The 23,427-nt window shown below is 40.9% G+C and overlaps 2 protein-coding genes across 2 annotated transcripts in view; both read left to right on the top strand.

Moving 5' to 3' along the window:
- The window catches only part of LOC136699895 (stonustoxin subunit beta-like), a 457,886-nt gene that overhangs the window by 374,310 nt on the left and 60,149 nt on the right, over window positions 1-23,427 (top strand). The window lies entirely within an intron of this gene.
- Window positions 20,297-23,259, top strand: LOC136700128 (cystatin-A-like). Its single transcript, XM_066675368.1, has 3 exons — window positions 20,297-20,519; window positions 20,926-21,027; window positions 22,549-23,259. The coding sequence occupies exons 1-3, from the start codon at window positions 20,385-20,387 to the stop codon at window positions 22,657-22,659; spliced, it is 348 nt and encodes a 115-aa protein (XP_066531465.1). The 5' UTR covers window positions 20,297-20,384; the 3' UTR covers window positions 22,660-23,259.

The raw sequence follows: 23,427 nt of genomic DNA, 5'->3' as shown, positions 1-23,427 counted from the left end.
TTGCCAGTGTCCTCTTTTATGCTGTGGTATGCTGGGGAGGAAGCATAAAGAAGAGGGATGCTGGGCGACTAGACAGGCTGGTTAAGAAAGCTGGCTCTGTAGTGGGGGCTGAACTGGAGTGCATCACTTCCATATCAAACAAGAGGACCCTGAACAAACTGATTAACATCTTGGACAATGAGTGCCATCCACTCCACAGTATCATAACCAAGCAGAAGAGCTTGATCAGCTGGAGACTTCGCTCACTGCCAGGCTCAACTGACAGACTGAGGAAGTCATTTGTCCCCAGGGCTATTGAGCTGTTCAATGCTTCACTAAAGGGGAGAGGAGAGTTGGACTTCTCTGCATAGTCTGTCTGCCCATCCACCACCACCACCACCTCCTCCATATTTGCACATGTGTACCTAACTGGGCAATAGACAGGTCAACCACTGGACAAGTCAACCAACTCATCTACCTCATGTGTACCTTAATCTGACAGCTACAATAGTAGGTGTATACTTAATACAGGTACATTGCACTGAATTGCCTTGCACTATTTTATTTAATATATTTATTTCTAATTCTGAAACTGCACTGTTATTGCACTGTACTTATATTGCACATTCCATACCCCTTGCACTATCCACACTTTTTCAACTTTTAAATCATATGCTGCACTCAAGAGATAATCCTCAGCTGCTCACAGTATCACAGACTCTTGCCAGGCTATGTTTGATTATTCTGATATTTGATTGATTATTCTTAAGCACACTGTCAACTTCTTGGGTTTTTGATTTTGATATTTTGAGGGTTTTTTTTTTTTTAAACTTTATTAGTCCATTGCTGTTTAGTGATTGTTGTATGTGATGTCTTTAAGCTACTGAGACCTTGAATTTCCCCTGGGGATCAATAAAGTATCTATCTATCTATCTATCTATTTTTTGACCCTACAGTATGTGTTCACTTCACTGCAGAACTGGAGCACGCAATCGCTGACACTTATATTTGATGTCAAGTAAGGAAGTGATGTGTAAAGCATGAATTTGACAACAATCTTTACAGGTACACCCTTTGTACCATGCACTAATTTCAGTAGGTTACCATTGGCATTTTCAAAAACAAAGGCAGAATGTGCCCACAAGGGGCCCCAATACTTCACAGCCTTCGCGAGATGAGTTAGAAGATGTACATTGAATGTGATGTGAGACTCCCCAAACAGTTTTTGAAATCTTATGACAAATTCTAACAGCATTTCATCAGCACGGTTGATCTCTTCAAAGGTTATTTCATCTTGTAAAAGCAGGTATAATGCTGAGCAAAGAAGGCCAAGATGCTTGGTGTACTGAGCATCTAAAAGTCCCTGTAAACATGGTAAACTGTAAAATAACAACCATGGCCTCCACTCAGAGGCCTTCCAATATTTGAACTCAGAGATAGGTCTAGATAGACGAGTGATAAGTGATGAGGGGGTTTGATGCTTTGGATTCTTTCATTCAAAAGTCTTAATGTAGTGGGACTTCCCATGTAGTATGTTTTATCACTACTCTCAAGCAAAAGAGCTGTATGTTGCCTTGCCACTCCCAAAAGGACGGCATGCATGTAATCAGGTGTGAAGCCCCAAACAATGTCAAAGTAATGCATATTAATCAAAGGAGATGGCCCTTTTACCCCCCTTACACTTTGTTGTTGAATTAAAGCTTGTTCCATATCACACACCATGCCTTCAGGATCCCTGTCAGGATATTCTTCATCATATTCTGAAGAACTGTCCTCTTCATATGATGAAGCTGAAGTCTAGGATGAAAAGATGTCATAAGTGTATTACAAATATTTTGGCATTTCACAATTAAGCACATTAAATTACATACACATTATAGCCACCTCAAAATCTGACGGTATTATATAGTTTAATTCTCAAAGATGGTGTGCCAGCACCCAATGATTCCAGGCAGGCTCTGGACCCACCGCAACCCTGAACTGGATAAGGGTTACAGATAATGAATGAATGGATGAAGATGGTGTGCCATAATTTGATTAAATAACAAATAATGCCAAGGCTGACAATCACATCATAAAATATAAAATATATATATTAGTGGTGTGATTAATCATGATTTATTGCATGTTAAAATGCTAGAACTTCCTTGTAAATTTGAAGGTAGAAAAAGCAAATAAAGGACATCAATTTTTTTCTTATCTTATCAATCTTATTTGAATTAGAATATCTTCATCTACTCAAAAGTGTAAATAACACAGCTTTGGAATTGAACACAATGAAACATGATTTTTAAAGGAAAAGCATAATTCAGCTTGTGACTCAAATAAGTTTCAATAGCTGTTTGAAAGCTAAAGCCATAGGATATTAAAGCGAGTAGGTAACACAAAGGTACAGAATTCATGCTGGAAAGTGCTGTCAAGTGATTTAACATGAATTTCAGTATAAACGTAAAGCGAACTACCTGAAATCCAATGCTGTTATTTTGCTAAATAAAATCACTAATCTGTCATTAGACTCATTTGAGTGTTTTATGGGATGCAGGCTAGGACAAAATTTGGTCATATGATTAATGTGCATAAAAAAATACAGGCTTAAAGTTTAACAACAAGTAAGGTACATGTAAACCAGTGGCACTTCCTACATCTGAAGAGGCATCATCCTTGTTAAAAGCGAGAGACGACATTCTCAAAAAAAGAAATTAATCACATATGGTGCTTTTCCACTGCATGGCACATACACTACTCTGCTCCCCTTTTCTGCTTTTCCACTAGTGAAATATTGTACCTGGTACCTGCGAGTTTGGTTCCAATCGAGTCAATTAGGGACTAAAACGTGACTTGCAAATCACTCATTTGTCAGAGACACACATGACTCTGGAGCTTCAAAGCTAATAAAGCAGCTAACATTTACATGATGTAGCTTTGTTTAAACTTCACAGTAACAACTACCAAAACCCTTATTTCCATTCATTCATTCATTCATTCATTATCTGTAAACGCTTATCCAATTCAGGGTCGCGGTGGGTCCAGAGCCTACCTGGAATCATTGGGCGCAAGGCGGGAATACACCCTGGAGGGGGCGCCAGTCCTTCACAGGGCCCCTTATTTCCAACCGTTTTAAATTATTATAATTACTTTACTTTATTTATATGCTTCTGACTTATAAGTCAGAAGTACAAGTGTATAACTGGACTACAAAATACCAAAAACTTTCCAGTTTCAGACACTGTGCGTGTGTGTGTGTGTGTGTGTGTGTGTCTGTGTGTGATATTTCCTTGCTACTAAATATTCCACAGTCAACTGTCAGTGGTATTATAACAAAATGTAAGCAATTGGGATCAACATCAACTCAGCCACAAGTGGTAGGCCACGTAAAATCTGCATCCAAGCCTTACATCACCAAGTGCAATGCAAAGCATTAAATGCATTGGTATGAAGTACCCCACCCCTGGAATCTAGAGCAGTAGAAACGTGCTCTCTAGAATGACAAATCAAGCTTTTTCGTCTGACAATCTGATGGACTAGTCTAGGTGTGGTGATTGCCAGGAGAACTGTACTTGTCTGACTGCATTGTGCCAAGTGTAAAGTTTGAACATAAACTAAAATGCAAAGTATCTACCTCAGTTGTAATGCTGTGCATCTCATGTCCAGTGCTATTTCTTGAACGTGATAATTCGTCCTCTGAGGGGGCCTCATCCTTTTAAAAAAATGATAAAATCCATCAGATGAGGCAAGGTGATCTATTACAGGTAATGTAACAATCACTGCAGAGTATTTACCTCAGTCATAATGTATGTTGTGTCAGTCATTACCTCAGTCATAATGCATACACATCACATATCCATCCCTCCTAATATCAAAATATGACTGCTGTGCGTACAAGAAGCTACAAAACACATACCACAATGGCAAACTCCTGCTGACAAATCCTTCTGAGTGTAGATCTTGGTATTTGCACGCTACTGCTGGGTTCCAGGTAATTCTTATACTTCCGTTTTGGCATCTATATACAAAAAAATAAAGTGTTGAAGATCTTGTTTTTACAATATATATATATATATATATATATATATATATATATATATATATATATATATATATTATTATTATTATTATGTTATGTTATTTCTCATAATGGAAACCTGAAAATGAAAATATGTGGCTAATCAGACTAAAACAGTAATTTAGATTAGCCTACTTTCTGCCATACCCTGGAAGGTGTAATTTAGAACAAACCATAATGAAGTTTCTTAATTTTTTCTGGTTATTAAGATGGTTTATAAAATCATCAGAATAATTGTTAAAACATTGTGTTGTACGGTTTTGATAGAAACAGGGACTGTGTATTTTTTTTGTCAAGGTCAGACAAATATTAATGTTTTGCTATAAATCACTAATCATTAATGCTATAAATCACAGTGCAATATAACCAAACAACTTGGACTTTTATTTTGACTCTATTTTGAATTCTACCAAAAGAAAAAATACCTTATTATTACATTTTTTATAAACTTTTTCATTTTCATATCCAATTGTGCCCTTTTTTTTTCCATTTGAAACAGGCCTTTAGCTTCATCTCAATCCCAACAAATGTGCAGGACAGAGGAAGCTTTAATGTGTAGAGTAGAAAATTTTACTAAAATATTGCATTAAATATTTGTTTATGTTAAGCGTCAATACTCAATGTCTACTGTCCTTGACTGTTTTCCCCTCAATGTTCAGAGCAGAATGTCGCGAGAGACGCTCCATGATTGGCTAGAGGGGTTCTGCGGACCGTTGAAACCAAACCGGCCTTTCATCGGTCTGACAGACTTTTTCCACTCAGGATGTTTGCTTACGTCAAGTACACCGACGGCTATAAGTGTATTGTTTCAGTATCTGATATTAAAGGTTTCGAACCAGAAACATTCAAGACAAACCCTCTGTATTCCATTCTTAGGGAAGGAACTTATTTTAAAGGTCAAGTGTTAATATTGAAAGGTAAGTTGTAACCTTTATGTGAAAAGTTTCCTAACTATCTCAGTAAATTTTTCACTATAGGAATTTACATCACGACAAAACCATTAAAACTTAAACTTAATTAGTCCCAAATAAATATAACATTAAATAATTTTTATCTTGTTATTTAATGATTTTCGACCAAACACCCCCCCCCCCTTACGTGTAAATCACAGTCACATTAATTAATAATAAGTAGCTTAACAATTCAGTTTGGTTAAGGCATTTTTTCAGCAAAGCTATAGCTATTGCTAGCTAAGTTGTGTAGGTTCCATGTAGCTAAATCTGCTAACACGTTAGTGATAAATAAGTTAACTCACCTTCTGTACCTTTTAGAAATCCGTGAAGAGATTGAAAAGGCAGTCGATAACCCGTTCAGAAGGGTCAGAATACCAAAAGTTCGTATGGAGGTTGATACCAAAACAAACGAGGAGCAGTCTGCTAAAGAAAAGGATGCTTCAAAAAAGAAGGCAGTAGGTTGTTATCAGACTGGATACATGAGTGAACAGTGTTACGTGCTTTATGTTGCAGTGTACTTAAACACATGCTTAGTTTAGTAATGTATTTTTGTTATACTTTACAAAGTACAGTACCAAATTACCACATCAGCACAAACTATTCCTTTTAAATGTCCAGAAATAAATGTAGAAACATAATATAAAAATGTTAATTTAATTGCCTTTGTGTATGTGTATAGTAGTAGTATTGTTACTGTTGGTATTATTGTTATTATTATTATTATTATTATTATTATTATTATTACTACTACTACTTCTTTATATCTTTAGTTACTTATCAGTGACAAATTGCTAAAAGTGGAATACTGCAATACTACATTTTTCTATATTTTTGGCTTATACGTTATAGAAAGCCCAGAAAACAACAGTGGATAAGGAGAAAAGAAAAAGCCTCATGAAAATCTTGGCAGAAAAAAAGGCAGCAAAATCCCTGTCCCCACTCTGCACCTTTGAAAAAAAGAGGAAGAGGTAGGCAACACTAACAGACAGCTTTTCGGAGAGTGATGATGATAATAATATGAGAGTTGTTCCAGAAAAGATTCACAGTGAACTAAGGACAATCTACCACCAACTAAAAAGAAAAAAGCAGGATCTACAGCGAGACCTAGACAAGCACAAACAAAAGTAAGAGCAAAGGTGGTGGGTGGTGCTATGACATGGTAAAGGTTTTGACAAGCATAACCAAAACACATTACTTACACAAAATAAACAAACATGCTTTTATAATTACAGTACATTATTATTTACAGTTATGTTTTCAAATAAAAATTTCTACCAAACTTGAAATAATATGTAAAATGATGTAATCACTTTAAAATGTGCTGAAAACTTATAATTTAATGTGAGGTGCGTCTGTTTTGCATAAAGAGTATTCACATTTTATCATAAATGTATCCCTTAGAATGCTGATATGGTGTAATGACTTTTTTTTAATTTTAGTAAATTACATTACTTAACTATGCTGATTACAAATGTTAGTAATAAAAGTAATTTTGTTATTTCCTATCTTTTATAATAAAGATGTACCAAAGTGGAAAATGATAAATGTCAGCTAGAAAAGGACCTGGCCACTTACAAAAGTGCCAACTCTTCACTGCAACAGAGCCTTAATGAGGTGCTCCAACAGTCCTTCTCTCAAAGTGAGTGCATTTTTTTTCACCCTTTTGAGCAAAAAGATGCTGGTCGCATTTATCTCAAATAAATACATGAACAAAACACAAAGTACAATTTCAGATGAAGCAAGCCAATGTTTTACATCAGAGTTACATAGTGCTATTTTAACATAAACTGAAAAATCTGGGGAAAGCTTTGTTACAGCATTCATATTTTTATGTTCATAGAAGTTTATGCATCCTGCCAGGAATCTGGCTTTGCAACTGTGTCACCACCATCAGTGCTACAGCCTACTATGCCTGACAGACCCACCCAGAAGAGCAAGACCCACCACAATCCATGCACTCTTCAAACCTTTTAGAAAAGAATGGGAAGGTACCTTGAAAAAAAATATATTTATAATGTTTTCTTCTTTCATTCCTTACTCAATATTCATTTCTATTTACTGACAGCTAGACATTCAAATTCCAGTGAAAACCAGATATGCATGTGTCTTAAATCTGCATCACGAGAATTCTCCTTGAACATAAAACGGCACTAGACAACAAAAATGTGATTCGATTTTTTCACTTTGTCTTCAGATCAATATAGGTCACGATGTCTGGGTGAGGAGAGAGGCCTGGGACAAAATTGAGAGAGCCTCCAAGGATTCTCTGTTTGTGAAAGAGTTGGCAGTGGCAATATGGAGTACAGATACCCTGAAAGATAGAAGCCTGACAGGAAACATGTGCCCCAGCACAAAAACTACTAGACAGCTTTTGACTCCTGTGAAGTTGGCAGCACTGAAGGGTATTTTGTTTCAAATAATTTGCTCTGCAAAATTTTAAAGCACCCTGCTTATTTTGTTTTTGGTGTTTGCACAGATGGATTTATATAAGTGAAACCCATTACAGCAAGAATTTATTCCACTAAACCTTATTCTCTCTATTTTCAGTTTTTTTCTTGAAGGATGCTTCCAGAATTGGCTTATTAAAAAAACACAGCGAAGTGGGATCTGGACATGAGAATGGCAAAATCAGGACGCTATATAACTGAAAAAATTATGGACATCAACAAAAAAGATAAAAAAAACATAGTGTGTGTGTGTTTTCCTGCAGAGAACATACTATTGAAAAAATTGTTTGGTTTTGGTTACTTCTGTTAAGGATAAATTTTGTTATTGAGGTTAAAGTATTAGGGTTAGTGTTTGGCTGCCCAGAGCAAGGCTAATGTTAAGCTGAGTTATGTTACTCAGAATAAGGTTACTGAGTCAAATTTTACCATTAAATCTAGGTGTAGCATTGCTCAGTTACACCAGTTAATGGAAATCAGAAAATAGTAATACTGAACATTGGTGTGTGTGTGTGTAAAGCAATGATGACATTTGGTAGGTTTATACCAGAGTTTTTCATTTTTAATCTGTAACTATTTCGATTAAAATAAAATTTATTTATTTATTTACTCACATTCTGTACTTTCATTGTCAGAAGACAATCACATGTCTAAAAATAGTAAAATGATAGAAAAAATGCAAATTGATTAATGTAAAAAATGTTTTATTGTAGTCAGTTGTTTTATAATCTTGGCCATTTCCATGGGTCAGCTAACAGTTTGAAATGGCATAAAACTACAAGTAGATTTTTGTTCTGATTTGCTCATCACTAGTATCACCAGCAAAGGCCAGTACGTGCTGGTCACCAGCATTCCCAACAAAAAACAGTATGTGCTGGTCACCAGCATTCCCAACAAAAAACAGTATGTGCTGGTCACCAGCATTCCCAACAAAAACATGTTCAAAACACAACAAACGCAGGTCACCACCAACGTCCACAGAGTTCAATAGAGAAGCAGCGAATCGAGACGAGTCATTGGATAAATGCTGGGCTTTGTCCCGCCCATCGGACGCTCAGCATCTCTGGGGGTCTATGGGGCAGTGGGCTGGCCTCGGCTGGCCCGGACACTCAGCTTCTGCATGATGATTGGATGATCTGTCTGAGGCTGAATCGCTTTTTGATTGACAGCGAAATGAGCGAATCAGCGATCCTTTGGTGTAAAGATCTGTGGGAGCACAGGCGGACACACTTCACATGGGTCAAGGCCGTTTAAGCCTAGCTCTGCTGGCCATTGAGAGGACACTAGTCAAGTCCCTGGAGAAGACGCCTTGTTGGTACGACAGGGTCACAGATCATTTTCTTAAAAAGGAACGAAGGGGAGAATTTACGTATAAATAAACTGACACATTTTATGATGTAGGCCGAAACTGAGCTTCCCCTCCTTAAAAGACCAGCATCCGCCACTGTCTGTGTCTGATCCACTCTACACCAGCACAACACACACTAACACACCACCACCACGTCAGTGTCACTGCAGCGCTGAGAATGATCCAACACTACATCACACCTGCTCTGTGGGGGTCCTGATTATTGAAGAACAGTGTTTAAGAGGGTAAAGTATGCAGAGAAACAGATTAACTACAGTGTTTAAGTGTAGAACTACAAAGTGCTCCTATGGGGAAAGTGGAGCTGATGAAATACACAGTGAGTGTAGACACAGGGAAGGTGTATTTAATTAAGTGGCTGGTTGCTGTATGTTGATTACACTAAAACACATTGGTCTTTCTGAGCTTCTAAAGGACGTCAGTGAAGATCTTAGGCAAGAGTTAAAGCAGACGTGTTTTTAATGATTAATGGTTAGATTACTGTAATATTGATTTTGTGGCCCATTGATCAATGAGATGATCCATTTAGTTGTATGTGTGCACTTCACAAGCGCAGAGGGAAGAGCTGCAGCACTTTGACAGTTTCACAGGGAGCTTCCCGTCTCTAACCACATCATCAGCAGCATTCAGTGAAACACAGCGCTCTGTGATCAGAGTCGGGGGGGTACTTCACCGTACAGAAGGTGTAGAGTTCAGGGGGAGGGATGGAACGTGGTCTGGAACAATGATGAAAAGCCTCTGAACGGCTGAATGACCTCTTTGCTGTTTCATTTCTGTCTGATTCACACTCCACTAGTGATGTTAATAAAAGAGCAGCACTCAGTTCTCCCTCCTCTGTCTTTCCATCGGATCTGGACCCAATATATATTAATCCAACACATCACCTCATTCTGTTACGGCTCAACCATAGACTGGGTCGTAACACCACACACAGAGACACTACACACACCACACACAGAGACACCACACACAGACATTACACACACCACACACAGACACTACACACACCACACTCAGAGCCTCAGAGACACTACACACACCACACACAGAGACACTACACACACCACACACAGAGACACTACACACACCACACACAGAGACACTACACACACCACACACAGAGACATTATACACACCACACACTGGAATTCTGTGAAGCCGCTTTGTGACAACATCAGTTGTGAAAAGCGCTATATAAATAAATTTGATTGATTTGATCTACACACAGAGCCTCAGAGACACCACACACAGAGACACTACACACACAAAGCCTCAGAGACACTACACACACCACACACAGAGACATTACACACACCACACTCAGAGCCTCAGAGACACTACACACATCATACAGAGACACTACACACACCACACACAGAGACACTACACACACCACACACAGAGCCTCAGAGACACTACACATAGAGCCTCAGAGACACTACACACACAATACACAGAGACATTACACACACCACACACAGACATTACACACACCACACTAAGAGCCTCATAGAGACACTACACACACCACACATAGAGACACTACACACACCACACATAGAGACACTACACACACCACACACAGAGACACTACACACCACACACAGAGACACTACACACCACACACAGAGACACTACACACACCACAATCAGAGACACTACACACACCACAATCAGAGCCTCAGAGACACTACACACACCACAATCAGAGCCTCAGAGACACTACACACACCACACACAGAGACACTACACACACCACACACAGAGACATTATACACACCAAACACAGAGACATTATACACACCACACACAGAGCCTCAGAGACACCACACACAGAGACACTACACACAGAGCCTCAGAGACACCACACACAGAGACACTACATACAGAGCCTAAGATACACTACACACAAAGCCTTAGAGACACTATACATACTACACACAGAGACACTACACACACCATACACAGAGACATTATACACAGCACACACAGAGCCTCAGAGACACAACACACACCACACACAGAGACACTACACACACCACACTCCCTCCTCTGTCTTTCCCTCGGATCTGGACCCAAACCCAATCAATCAACTGCTTCATTTCAGATGCTCTAGTAACAGGTCAAGTCTGTGTTAAACTTCCTAAAGAGCAGCGGATCACGGTGAGATACAGACTGCAGTAAACCTTTCCAAACATGTCCCTCACTCTCTGTCTTTCCTGACTCCAACTGTGAGAACATGCTTTCACTAAGGAGTCGGAGAGTGATTTAGCTTTGACTGTTTCTTTAATCTATGTTTCTGGATCCTGTTTATATCTGGGTTCTTCTCTGCGTCTGTGAGGTTTAGCTTGTGTTTGTGGAGGTGGTGATGGACTGTGTTCAGAGACAGTGGGTTTGGGGAAAGTTTCTGACCCATGTAGTATTTATATATATATATTGTATAGTATATGTAGCGTTTGACCTTATTCGAACTCGTTCTGATTAATGACGTTTTGACTAATGATAATAATTGTTATTGTTATGATTGACTTAAATGACAAAAACATTAACAAGTAGTTAGAGAGTGAATACTGTCATCGCTACGTGAGTTCTTCAGGATTTTCAGTCTCTTAATGAACAGACTCCACACACTGTTATTTCAAATAATGGAAATATTTTGTTAAGAGAAAAGAGAATATTTACTAAACATAGCACGATCCTAGAAATTCTCACTGGATCAACGCAGGTCAAACCGGTTCGAATTTAAAGATAGGCTAGGCGATATGACTTGACTAATGTGTTGCTAAATGAGATTTAATTAATGTATAAATTTATCAAGAGACTTAATTAGGCATCAGCTTCTGAAAAGTGAGTAAATTTTGCTTGCTTACTCTTGTAGCCGTTATCACCAAGCCGTTGGGTCCAACAGATTCAATCTCCGTTCTCCGGGTCTTTGCTTCTTGTCCTCCCCGTGTCACTGAAGGTAGGCTCGTTAGGGAGGGAATTCCTTCCAGGGTGAGTCAGACACTCTTGGCCTTAGACGGTGAAATATTATTCTTGAATTAATTCAGTTTGTTCACACAGTTTCACAGAGTGGTGAACCCCTCCCCATCTTTAATTCTGACAGACTTGGCCTCTCAGAGACACTTTTTAATCCCAGTCATGTTATTGACCTGTTGCTAATTAACCCCATCTATTTTTTTGTAGTACTACAACAGTCGTTACCAGTCGTTGGTTCCCTTTCCCAACTTTTCGAACAAAAAAGATGCTGGAATCAAATTCAACAAGGGTCTATATTTTAAAAATGTTTCAATGTGAAATACTGTCTTTGTTCTATTTTGTGTTAAATATAAGGTTTAAATGATTTGCTCATCATTGCGTTCTGTTTTTATTTACATTTAGCACAGAACTCACTACAGAGTGTTATCACTGGTCTCAACATCAGTGAAAGGTTTCAGAACGTCTTATTTCTCTCAGCACCTCATTCATCCTCCCACTGGGCTCTGATCTTATTTAAATCTTAGACTCTTAAAGACATGAGCTGGGACTACAATGACAAAATCAGCCCTTGAACAACAGCAGAAAGCGTACTGCACGTAGTCATGGGAAGAGCAGGAAGCATTTTTTAAATGATGAACTTGAAAGTATTTAAAAAATGGCTACTATGAAGAAACTGTCAAATTTTTGATTAGTATAAACATTAAATATGTTGCACAACAAGACTGAATGTGTGATGAGTGACAAGACTGCACTCTGAATAACCAGCTTTGTGTGTGTCAGGCTGGAGAGAAAAGAAGAAGCATATTGTGAATATTAACTGTTCAATAAAAATGAAAATAACTGCACTACTGAATTCTGCATTTTGTTTTTCATGATGTTGTGGGGTTTGCATGTTTTCTCATAATGTTAGGACTGGGAGATTTTGTGTTTTTTTTTTTAGCATTTTCCCTCATACTTTCATGCAATTAGCAGGAAATTTAGAATCAATTCCATCTACAGCAAAAATAAGTCAGTGTTACCCCCCTATGGAGCAGGAATAGAGCAACATCCTCATCTCAGTGGGTGCTTTTCAGCGTTTGGAGTCTCTCCATTGTGTAAAAACCTCCAGATAGCGTTTTTTTTTTTTTTTTTTTTTAATTAAAATCATGAACATCGACTTTGAGTTTTGCTCTAAAGCCACACTCCTTGGTCAGTCTGTCAAACCATCAGACTTTTACACACCGCTTTATATAAACACAGGAGAAACTCTTCTAAAATTGTAGAGTATTTGTTAAAACATAATAACTTTATGTCATTTTATTTTACTGGGAATACAGCTGTTTGAAAAGAAAGAGACCCTGCACACACCACACACAGAGACACTACACACACCACACTCAGAGTCTCAGAGACACTACACACACCACACACAGAGACACTACACACACACCACACTCAGAGTATCAGAGGCACTACACACACCACACACAGACATTACACACACCACACACAGACATTACACACACCACACACAGAGCCTTAGAGACACTACACACACCACACACAGAGACACTACACACACCACACACAGAGATACGACACACACCACACTCAGAGCCTCAGAGACATTACACACAGAGACACTACACACACCACACACAGAGCCTCAGAGACACTACATACAGAGACATTACACACACCACACACAGAGACATTACACACACCACACACAGAGACATTACACACACCACACACAGAGACATTACACACACCACACTCAGAGCCTCAGAGACACTACATACAGAGACATTACACCCCCCACACACAGAGACATTACACACACCACACTCAGAGCCTCAGAGACACTACACACACCACACACAGAGACATTACACACACCACACTCAGAGCCTCAGAGACACTACATGCACTTAGGTGCACTTAGACTACTTCAATTCTGTCGATGAAAATGACTTGCTTAGTTTAATTAGCTCATCTAAATCATCTTCATGCTTACTGGATTCTGTACCAACACAATTATTTAAACAAATTTTACCTAAAGTCATTAGACCATTGCTCACAACAATAAACTCATCCCTCAACATTGGATACGTACCAAAACCTCTGAAACTAGCGGTAATCAAACCATTTATTAAAAAACCCAATCTTGACCCTCTTGTACTCGCAAACTACAGGCCAATATCAAACCTCCATTTTATTGCTAAGATTCTAGAAAAAGTTGTGTCACAGCAGTTGTGCTCTTATCTACAAAACAATGACATTCATGACATTTTTCAGTCTGGATTTAGACCAAATCACAGCACAGAAACAGCTCTAACAAGAGTAACTAATGACTTACTCCTTTCACATGATAAGGGCTATATCTCTATTCTGGTGCTGCTTGACCTTAGTGCAGCATGTGATACCATAGATCATGTGATGCTTCTTGATAGGCTGGAAAATCTGGTAGGAATAAAAGGATCTGCCCTCTCTTGGTTCAGATCTTATTTATCTGATCGTTATCAATTTGTTTTCTTAACAGTCCAGGCCTTTTTTCCATTTTCCGTCTGAAACTACATACCCAAATCTAGAGGCTATCTGTTCAGGCAGTGAATAAACTAGAGGCATTATCATGATTTATTTTTACAGAAAACCCTTCAAATTTGTAAAAGAAACCATTTTGAGATCCTGAAATATATTTGAAGTGGTGAAAAGCTTATGAAAACCACAAAAAAATGTAGGCGCTTTTCTTATTTTTGAAAAAAAAAACAAAATGTTAGTGACTATAAATTGAAGAGTTCATGAGTCCCATTACTTTTTTCTTTTTAAAAGTGTGTCGCCAGGGGTCTATTTTCACAGGCTAAAATTTGGAGTCGATACCTCATACTGATCTGGAGTTATTGTAGCTGGAGCAGACAGTGAACAGGTGGCCTCTCCAAGTGTCTCTTTGCGCCCCAAGCTCTCCATAATCAAAATTATTCATTTTTCTGCAAAATTACAGTCAAACTGCGTTCAGTTCTCACCGAGGTGCGTGTCCCTTTAAATTCTGAGGCTCGGAGGCGGGATCAGCTGACTCGCTCTCAGAACACGTTTATTGACTTGATTACTGTTTGTGGAGCCTCTGGCAGGTAAACCGAACCGTTTGAGTCTCTCTCGGGGCGTCTGGTCTGTTGTCGCGACCGAATTTAGCGCTTTAGCAGCGCGCTAAAGCTAAGGCTAAGGATAACCAAGCCTCTCCCGGATGTTTACGCTTCTGTCCCTTCCTCTTGAACGAGTCGTCAGCGGGTTCAAACGCGTTTGGCTGCTCAGCAGGGAGGGGGGAGAAACTCCCGGGCTCACTGTTATGGCGGATCTTTGCGAGCGAGATTTTTAAAACATTTTCGTATTTTGTCAGAAGATTTCTCCGGACCAGCACTCCTGACACAAACATGAGGATTATACGCGAACGGTTTCCCGGAAAGACTCGCATTTGGTCTCGTTTGTAAGAAGACTTCTCAAAGTAAGTGTTAGCGGTGAAATTCCTTTGTTTTGGCGGTTTTCCCCGGTTTAGGAACAAAGATGCACGCGCGTTTCTTCAGACCTGAATCAGACCTGACGCTTGAAATATCTCATTCTTTCGGCTTTATTTTCCTAGTTCTACATTTTAGCGTATAATGTCTTATATCCTCGTAATCCTGAGAGTTTGCCCGTTTGAATGGCGGATGGCATTTGAATATTGAGTCAAATATGGCGCCGTGAAAAATAAAAACTTGTGTAATATGACGATTATTTTGAATAATAACAATCCTGGCAAGGTGTATTTCGACCAAAAATACATATTATTAAAATGAAAATATATATAAACGGTTAGAATCAATAAAAAGCCGAGACTTAAAGCTTTAATTTCGTACTTTGAGTGTCTATATTGATTAAGCGACCATGTAGCTATATTTAATATAAAATCCTCTAATCATACTTTAGTTAAATATGGTGTTCCACAAGTATCAGTGCTTGGTCCTGTATTGTTCACACTCTACATGCTGCCACTGGGTCGACTAATCCGTAAGCATGGGATTCAATTCCACTGTTATGCTGATGACACACAACTGTATATATCAGCCAAACCCAATGATGTTGCTTGTCTACGTAAAATAACAGAATGTCTAACTGAAATTAAAGACTGGATGATGCAAAATTTTCTCATGTTAAATTCTGATAAAACTGAGGTCTTGTTACTAGGTACAGATACTCAGATACATTCACTCAGAAATGCTGCTATTAATTGTCACGCCCTCGTCTCGTCGTGTCTGTTTTCCCCGGTCATGTGCTCTTTCTCAGCACATGGCTATGTTTGTTTACGTTCTAGTCCCGCCTTCTCGTCTGTCATTTGTTAACCTGTCCCCTCGTTATCTGTCCAGGTGTGTCTCGTTTATGTCTAGTATTTAAGCCCTCTTGTCTCTCATCCGTTTGTCGAACATTTCTCCTTCACCTTTGTTTTGTCGTGTTGTTTCTCCTTTGTCTTCAGTCCAGTCGGTCATGTTATCTGTCTGTCTCCGTAGTTTTCCCCATCGTCGTTTCATTTCCTTTGTAGTCGTTCCGCTTTGTTGTCCATCTGTCCCATTTACCCTGTTTATTTCCTTGTCTCCAGTTTAGCCTGTTTTCCTGATGTTAAAAGTCTCTTTGTTTTGTTATTGTTCCTTTAATAAACGTTTACAGTGTTTTAGCAAATGCGTTCGCCCTCAGTCAGTCCGCTCCGTGTTCCTGACAGAATGTTCGACCAATACAAGGACGCAGCTAGCACAGACTATCCATTTTCGAGGTGTGCTGTTCGCCGGACTCCATTCTGTACAGGCCCCAAAGATCCTGTGGGGGAGGTTTTGAAAGCGGCCTCGGAATGGAGTCGCCGGCTCCAGCTCCTGCCTGGCGCTGTTCCGAATCCCATACCGGAGGAGTCGACTCGTGAATCGAGTAGTTGCGCCAGCGGGAGTCGAAAGAGTCGGCGGAAGAAGCGTGCTGGAGTCCCCCCCTCGATGGTGGATTACCCCCTTAGGTCCGGGGAAATTTTTTGAGGGGGGTTAAGGGTAGGGGCTGTTAGCCTCCAACCTCAGGACTACGGAGGTGGGGCTAACAGGGGCGCACCTCTGAGGGATCTAATGGGTGCGCCTGTGAAACCCCCTAAACCCTCTAAACCCTCCGTGGACGTCGTCGCAGGTCCCCCTGCCTCCGTGGACGTCGTCGCAGGTCCCCCTGCCTCCGTGGACGTCGTCGCAGGTCCCCCTGCCTCCGTGGACGTCGTCGCAGGTCCCCCTGCCTCCGTGGACGTCGTCGCAGGTTCCCCTGCCTCCGTGGACGTCGTCGCAGGTTCCCCTGCCTCCGTGGACGTCGTCGCAGGTTCCTCTGCCTTCGTGGACGACGTCGCAGGTTCCCCTGCCTCCGTGGACATCGTGGCAGGTTCCCCTGCCTCTGTGGACGTCGTCGCAGGTTCCCCTGTCAGCGTGGACGTCGTCGCAGGGCCTCCTGTCTTCGTAATGGCGGCTCCCTCAGCCGCTCCTGTCCCCGTGACTGTGGCTACGGCCGCTCCTGTCCCCGTGACTGTGGCTACGGCCGCTCCTGTCCCCGTGACTGTGGCTACGGCCGCTCCTGTCCCCGTGACTGTGGCTACGGCCGCTCCTGCCCCCGTGACTGTGGCTACGGCCGCTCCTGCCCCCATGACTGTGGCTACGGCCGTTTCTGCCCCAGTGACTGTGGCTACGGCCGTTCCTGTCCCTGTGACTGTGGCCCCGGCCGCTCCTGGTCGTGCCCGTAGGACGGCCCCGAGGACTTTGAGGCCGATCCCCAGAACCGTGCCCAGGCTGGTTCCTCAGACTCCTCCACAGACTATTGCCAGTCCTGGGCACCCCCCTGTTATATTGGTTCCCCTGTCTGTCCCTGTTCTGGTTCCTGTCTCTGTCCTTGTCCCTGTGCCTGTGTCTGCCTTGGTCTCTGTCCCAGTCCCTGTCACTGTATTCGTGTCTGTCCCCTTGAATGTCTTGGTCCCTGTTCCCCTGCCAAGTCCAGTCCAGTCTCCTGTGAGTCCTGTCAAGTCCCCTGTCAGCCCTGTCCAGTCTCTGTTTCAACCCCCTGTCCAGTCTCAAATCACGTCTCCTGTCCAGTCCCCGTTTCAACCCTCTGTCTTGTCTCATGTTCAGTCCCCTGTTAGTCATGTCCAGTCTCCGTATCCGTCGAGTGTTCAGTCACCTGTCTTGTCTCCATTCCAGTCACCTGTCTTGTCTCCATTCCAGTCACCTGTCTTGTCTCCATTCCAGTCACCTGTCTTGTCTCCATTCCAGTCCCCTGTTCGGCATATTTTATCATTAAAAGATGCAGAGAAACTAGTGCATGCTTTTATAACTTCACGTCTAGACTACTGCAGTGCGCTCCTGGCAGGGAGCTCGTGCAAAGCGTTACACAAGCTTCAGTTAGTTCAAAATGCAGCAGCCAGGGTGCTCACTAGAGCTAGAAAATTCGAACATATCACCCCAGTTCTCTCGTCCCTACACTGGCTACCTGTAAAATTTCGCATTGACTATAAAATACTCCTCTTAGCTTATAAACCTCTAAATGGTTTAGGCCCGCAGTATCTTACTGAACTTCTCATACCTTATCGCCCGTCACGTACAACAGTACACAGGATGCCCATCTACTCTTTGTTCCTCGCTTTAAGAAAAACACTGCAGGAGGAAGAGTCTTTTCTCACAAAGCTCCTCAAGTCTGGAATAGCCTCCGGTTACTGTTCGGGGCTCAGACACACTCTCAATCTTTAAATCTAGATTAAAAACCTACCTTTTCAAACAAGCTTTTGGTTAATCACTCACCTTCAGGTTACTCCTTCTCTATTAGTGTTCGGGCTGGTTTTCATATTATCACTGTTCTGCATTAACCCTGTCATATCACCATAGCTACAGCATTCTTAGTTAGCTGTGTAGTAACCGCCAACACGCTGTCTGTCGCTGGGTTCTCTTGCCTGACCAGTGGAAGCTTTTTTCGCAGGACAAATTTCCCCGTTCTTTACCATGACCCTACTAACCTCTGTGTTTTTATTTGTTCCCTTTGTCTGGCTTTCTTTCTCCTGTCTCTCTCTCATGCTTTGAGATGTCCTGCTGCTCTCCAGGTGTTGCCCTGATCCAGCCCCTGTGTCCTGTACAAGATCCTGGCCTTGTCTCATCTACACTATCATGCTTGGCCATGCTGTTTTATCTCAGATTAACTCTGCACCTAATTTTAACTCACACAGAATCCCTGATCACCCCCTCCTTCATCAGACTCATACATCACTAATATCATCATCCTCACCATTTTCTTTTCTGCTTCTCCATCATCACTAATATACTACATTTATATTACTATAACCCCTTCATCGGTCATCATATCATCAGTTTTTCCTTGCCACTGTTGCCCCTGGCTTGCTCATAGGAGGCTTGGACCAGGATCTCTGTAAAGCTGCTTTGTGACGACTTTTTGTTGTGAAAAGCGCTACACACACCACACAGAGAGACATTACACACACCACACTCAGAGCCTCAGAGACACTACACACAGAGCCTCAGAGACACTACACACACCACACACAGAGCCTCAGAGACACGACACACACCACACACAGAGCCTCTGAGACACTACACACACCACACACAGAGACATTATACACACCACACACAGAGACATCACACACAGAGCCTCAGGGACACTACACACACCACACACAGAGCCTCAGAGACACGACACACACCACACACAGTGACACTACACACAACACACACAGAGCCTCAGAGACACTACACACAACACTCAGAGCCTCAGAGACATTACACACACCACACACAGAGACATTATACACACCACACACAGAGCCTCTGAGACATTACACACACCACACACATAGCCTCTGAGACATTACACACACCACACACACAGACACTACACACACCACACACAGAGCCTCTGAGACATTACACACACCACACACAGAGCCTCAGAGACGCCACACACGCCACACACAGAGACACTACACACACCACACAGAGACACTACACACACCACACAAAGAGACACTACACAGACCACACACAGAGACACTACACACACCACACACAGAGACACTACACACACCACACACAAAGACACTACACACAGAGCCTCAGAGACACTACACACACCACACACAGAGACATTACACACACCACACACAGACACTACACACACCACACACAGAGACATTACACACACCACACAAAGAGACACTACACACACCACACACAGAGCCTCTAAGACAACATACACTCACACGACAAGGATTTCAGAGATGTTTTACTCAGTAAACCTTAAAGAAACATTCTCTGGAGAGAAATATTTTAATAAGAAAAAGACAGAATTTTTCCAAACATCTGGAGGAACAGGTTTCACAGGAAAATGAAGCATGGCTCTTATTATTGCCTCAGGGAGTGGTTTAATTTCTGATTGGTTCCTGTGCTGAGTGATGAAGGTGATAGTGGTGAAGATGCAGGTAGAAATACAGCAGCTTTACAGCAGTTTGAACTCACTCTCAGAACTCCACTCCACTCACTCAGAGGTGTCACTTCTCCTGAAAGACTCTCCTCAGCACCATGGCGTCTCGCTTCTGTCTCCTGCTCGTTGTTGTCTTGTTCGCGATCGCAGAGTCTGCTCCAAAAATTCCAAAACTTGGAGGATGGTCAGAGTGGAAGAACGCTGACATAAATGTGAATGCAATCTGCAAGAAGGTGAATATTAAATATTAAATATTGTGTTGGAGACACCATACTGATTATAGGTCAAAACCCTTGAATCCCGCCACCAGGTACATCCTAGTGACGGCAGAATATATTTGTAGAACCCAGGGCCCAAACCACATTATTTGCAATAACTTTAAATAATAAATTTAAAGGGATAGGGGCGTTACATAGGAGTTAAAGATTTAATGTGTTTAAATAAAAACAGTACAAACTTCATTGAAACAACAGTGAAGAACGTCTGTATATTATTATTATGAAGGTCTGTGCATTATTGTTATTATTATTAAAAGTGGAGAAGGACTGTGGATATTTTTAAACTCAAATCTGTGTATAAAGAGATATTATTCGGATTTACTGTTGTTTGTGTTATATTTTTCCTTTTTTCTTTTTTCAGCTACAGCCTGAAGTCCAAAAGAAGCTTGGAGAGAATTTCTCTCGTTTCGAGGCTCTGACGTACCAAACCCAAGTTGTTGCAGGACTTAACTACAAAATCAAGGTATATGCTATATTTATACGTGATTATGGTTTGTCTGTTGGTAATAAGTAATAATCTCACGATAAAACATTAAGAAGCTGAAAGGAGGTTCTAGATAAAGGTTCTGGCTAAGACTGTGCTGTTTTAGAGGATTAGTAAATACATTATTTATAAGAGACTCAAACCCATATTGAACATGTACGAACGCCCCCTTGTGTAAGTTTTACGTTATGCTGCAACCCAGACTGTAGTTCCCCCAGCTGTAGTCTCTACAGGGAGTATCTTTCACCATTTAACATGTCCAAGAACCACCTACTACTGCAGGAAAATAAATCTGACTGACATGCAAAATTATCAGTAACAGTCTGCTATTTTGGTCTGATATGTGGAGGCAGTCTTTCAAGTCAGATGAGTACTCATCTGTACACACAAAGTACAGAGAGCTAATCAGAACCCTGACAGTGAGGCCAGGTTAGTGCACTGAAAGTAACAGACTCTCCGTCAACTTGTGGGCGGAACATCTGTTGCTGAGACTACCCCAGGAGCCGTTCTAAATTTAGGGTGAAGCCCACATCTTTGGTTTTAAAACAGTTGGTTTTACACCCTAAGAACTGCCTTTTACATTCAGACTTTTCTTTAAAAATATGTTATTCATGTACTACGCTAAGGCCATATAACAAAACACTTAAAAAACAAAAATATTTCACCAGTAGGTTTGGAAAAGTAAAAAAAAAAAATGGCAGAAGTGTACTTTAAAACAGTTTGAGTTTCCTGAAATGTGTGGAAGGACACATTTGACACTTATTCATGGAATACATCAGTTCCATCAACAGTTTGCAAGCCTCTGCTGTGTTGTCACACTTTGTCAATACCTCACTGCCCTCAACAATGATGGAGATATCAGCCGTATCCTCATCTCTGGCAGCCTGGACAACAAGGATCTTCAGGAGGTGCAGTGTAGTGAAAGAACACTCAAGTGTAGTCTCCTCAGTTGTACTCCTTGTTGAATTCCAGCTCTGTAATTAAACAGATAGAGATTATGTACATGTTCTGTTCTCTTCAATATATTTTCTTTAAAAATATTTAACGAAAAACTGTAAAACGCTTATTCATGCAGATTCATTAACTTCAGAACTTCAAATGTAAAAGATGATCAGGTTATAGTACAAACGGTTATACAAATGATTATGCTACAACTGATGATAAATATCTCATCTAAATAACTTAAATTAACCTAACTAAATTTAACTAACTTCACAGCTCCAAAAATAAACTATTTCACATGCTTTTGTTTATTTTTTTCTCTCAGTAAATAGGCTTCTATCTTTTTCAATATAATCTCCTTCAACCCATTAATTTATAGTAATATTTTTTCCTCCACAGTAGACAGATACAGAGTAAAACCATTCTCTAGGGACTCTTATTGTGAACAGTGGTTATCCTGCCTGAGCTGGGAACTGAACTTCACAGTTATCAACTACAGTGTACAATCCTCATCTCTCTCTCTCTCTCTCTCTCTCTCTCTCTCTCTCTCTCTCTCAGGTGTATGCAGGAGTGAATCAGCTTGTCATCATGCAGGTGTATAAGAATCTTAAGCAGGTCTACTCTCTGACGTATGTTACAGTGATTCCATTGCCCAATGCAAACTTCTGAAGTTTACCCTCTGTGTGTGAGCCCCTGATCAGATGAAGGCTGAGTTGATGTTGTAGAGATAGTGAACTCTACAGAGAGTGTGTATTAAACCGTGTAGGAGTGTGTTCTCTGTAGAGGAGCTCTCTCTCACTGTCCCTCAGTAAATCAACACCAGCGTTTGATCAGAGGGGGGTCCAGACACACAGAGCGTGACCTGCAGGTCTTTACTGGGGGCTCCTTTAATCCAGAGGGTGGGGGGAGGCTCTGAGTGGGTTTTCATGGCTTTCCTTGTGTTTTATAGCTCTTCTTTTAGTTTAGTTTCCTGATCTGTTTCTTTCTGTACTTTATCTTTGTGTTTACTCTGATGTTGTTGATTCTGATCTGAGCCCCAACAATAAACTCCCAGAATTCAACCTGCCTCCAGTTCCTCCATCAACCTCCAGCAGGTCTCAGCAGAAAGACTTTCTGAAAAATGTTTTCTGTTCTGAATCAGGGTGGTGTTCACCACTGTGTTCTTCAGCTGTTCTTTAACCTCTCTGTAGGTGTTTGGGTCTGGAGCTACATCACTGACATAAGTGACTCCATCTGAAAAATTTAGATCTGAGTTATATTTATCGGAGTATTTTGTTTTTAATTATATTTTCATGGCAATTGATTGTGAGGTGGTGAAATATTCACATTTGTAAATATATCATGTAAAAAATCTGATTTTAAAATTCTGACTTATAATATCAGAGCCATAAAATCAAACCTAAAATTCAGAAATAAAAATCTAGGCCAGAGGTCAGT

Source organism: Hoplias malabaricus, chromosome 6, assembly GCF_029633855.1.
Source record: "Hoplias malabaricus isolate fHopMal1 chromosome 6, fHopMal1.hap1, whole genome shotgun sequence".
In the NCBI taxonomy this organism is placed as follows: Eukaryota; Metazoa; Chordata; class Actinopteri; order Characiformes; family Erythrinidae; genus Hoplias; species Hoplias malabaricus.
The sequence above is the reverse complement of the archived record's forward strand: the minus strand, read 5'-3'. Positions and strand labels throughout refer to the sequence as shown.

Bases quoted from the DNA above. Each gene is read 5' to 3' on its own strand.
- LOC136700128 (XM_066675368.1), top strand. From the start codon at position 20,385: ATGGCGTCTCGCTTCTGTCTCCTGCTCGTTGTTGTCTTGTTCGCGATC. The intron at 20,520-20,925 runs GTGAATATTAAA...TTCTTTTTTCAG, and splicing joins TGAATGCAATCTGCAAGAAG to CTACAGCCTGAAGTCCAAAA. The intron at 21,028-22,548 runs GTATATGCTATA...TCTCTCTCTCAG, and splicing joins GACTTAACTACAAAATCAAG to GTGTATGCAGGAGTGAATCA.